The following is a 2,367-nucleotide window of genomic DNA, read 5'->3' as shown; positions in this document are numbered from 1 at the left end:
CAAAGCTATCATGTAACTATACTTTTTTAACAATTGGATTAATATATTATATAAGAGTAGATCACATTATAGAAAATGTTGCATAGTACGCTAGTACAAGCCAAGTATTTGAATGAACTCAAAACTTGCACAGATTCCCACACCATGAACACACTGGGCCCAATATAAAAAAAAAAAAAAAAAAAAGCTGAGCTCCCAAATCAGTGCTCCTAGGTTTCCTTTTACAAAGCTGCACTAGCGATTATGGCATGGCAACTGTAACAAAGCCCATAGGAATTGAATGGGCTTCATCACATTTGCTGCTGGAATTGCTAGCGTGGCTTTGTAAAAGGAGCCCAAAGTTATGCTCCTATATTTGTTCCCTATCTTCAGCCAAACTTAGGAGCATAACGTTTCAGCTGAAAATGTATCTTAATTTAGGAGCTTAAAAATTATGCTCATAAATTTAGGCCTGCCGTTCATTTATAAGCCTAATTGATGAGCCTAGTGCTGAAAATCAGTGCTAAGCGCTTAACTTCTTTTCCCCACCCTAAATCCACCTGTTACCACCCACTTTTTATGCTCCTAAATTGAAGAGTTTAGTGAGATTTTGAGCAGAAATTTATGCACTCAGGCCTAGTAAATATTCAGGCGTCCTTTTACTAAGCTGTGGTAAAAGGGTCCCTGTGATAGCGGCGGTGGCCATTTTTTGCCAAGCACTAGTGTCCCTTTTACCACAGCAGGAAATGGACATGCAGTAAGTTTGCACTTGCCACGCAGCTATTTGGGAGGGGGGGGGAGCACTTACTGTCACCCACTGAGGTAGCGGTAAGGGCTCCCATGGTGGTAACCGGGCAGTTAACCCCCCTCTGGAAACATTTTTCAAATATTTCCGCTAGCACTGGAAATGCCACATGCTGGAGATGGAACCACCGCCTGCGCCTGCGTTGGACTGGCAGTAGTTCCAGATTGCCATGTGGCAAGCCCACGGTGGGCTTACTGCTGCTTGGTGAAAGGGTCCCTCAAAGAGGCCAGTTTATGAGCATAAATCTAAGTGAGGAGCATAATTCCTTTGAATATTGGGCCCATTGAGTTTTAGCCTTCTGAAAGTACCCCTAATTATCTGAAAATAAACACCTACATTTACAAATTTATAAAATAAACACCTAGCATAATCCACTTCTCTCCCTGTATTACCATTGTACTGTGCCTTGATTGTATTTTATCTTCTGAAAACAAGAACTTTCCTTCTCATGGCTTTCCTCAGTGCTCTCTTCACATCGTTGTTCCTCAGACTGTAGATGAATGGGTTAAGCATGGGTGATAGCACATTATACACAACAGTGGCAATCCTGTCCTTTTCTAAGGAATAGCTGGAAGGAGGCCTCAAGTACATGAACATCAGTGTCCCGTAGAAGAGTGTCACCACAGTGAGATGAGAAGAGCAAGTGGAAAAAGCTTTGTGCCTCCCATCTGTGGACTGGATCTTCAGGATGGTAGAAATAATCCGGACATAGGAGATCAAGATAATCAGGAAGGGCACCATAACTAGCAAAAAGCCTTCTGTGAAGATCATCACTTCATTGATGGAGGTGTCCGTGCAGGGGGGTTTCAGCAGTGGAGAGAGATCACAAAAAAAATGGTGGATATTGTTTGAGTGGCAGAAAGTGAGATGCGATATCAACAGCGTATGTAATATGGCGTTTAGAGAACTTATGATCCAAGAAGCAGCTGTCATCCCAACACATACCCACCTATTCATTATGGTGATATAATGCAGCGGATCACAAATAGCAATGAAACGATCATATGCCATGATGGAAAGAAGCATGCACTCCGCCCCCAGAAACACAATGAAGAAAAACAGCTGGGTGATGCAGCCTCTGAAAGAGATGGTTTTCTTCTCAGACAAAAGAGTGTTCAGCATTTTGGGAACTGTGACTGAACTGAAACACATATCCATAAAGGACAAGTTTGCAAGGAAGAAGTACATGGGGGTGTGCAGGTGGGGGCTGCTACCGATCAAACAGATCATGATCCCATTGCACAGCAAATTAATCAAATACATCATGAGGAACATCAGAAAGAGAAGATTTCTTATTTGAATGTGATCTGAGAGGCTCAGGAGAAGAAATTCTGTCACTGTTGTCCAGTTCCCCTCTTCCATTTCTATTCCATCACCACAGACATTGAAAATTTTACAGTATGGAGAATGTGCATAAGAGAAGTAACATGAAGAAGCCTTTTTCTCAAGAAAATAGGTAGAGCAGTGCCACAACATATCAGAGGTCTTAAACAGTCTTGAGTGGCACTAACATCTGTGCACTGCAAAGTGGGGCATTTTGTTTTCACGCAATCAGCAAGTCTATATAATTAGTGGGAAATGTG

At 42.2% G+C, this 2,367-nt stretch overlaps 1 protein-coding gene across 1 annotated transcript; it reads right to left on the bottom strand.

The window, feature by feature from the left end:
• Window positions 1-1,201: 1,201 nt before the first annotated feature.
• LOC115464646 (olfactory receptor 1C1-like) lies at window positions 1,202-2,146 on the bottom strand. The gene has a single exon (XM_030195006.1). It carries the CDS (start codon window positions 2,144-2,146, stop codon window positions 1,202-1,204), a length of 945 nt encoding a protein of 314 aa, XP_030050866.1.
• Window positions 2,147-2,367: the final 221 nt, after the last annotated feature.

Source organism: Microcaecilia unicolor, chromosome 3 (genome assembly GCF_901765095.1).
Source record: "Microcaecilia unicolor chromosome 3, aMicUni1.1, whole genome shotgun sequence".
Taxonomy (NCBI): Eukaryota; Metazoa; Chordata; class Amphibia; order Gymnophiona; family Siphonopidae; genus Microcaecilia; species Microcaecilia unicolor.
Note: the sequence above shows the minus strand (reverse complement) of the source record. Positions and strands in the feature narration are given on the sequence as shown.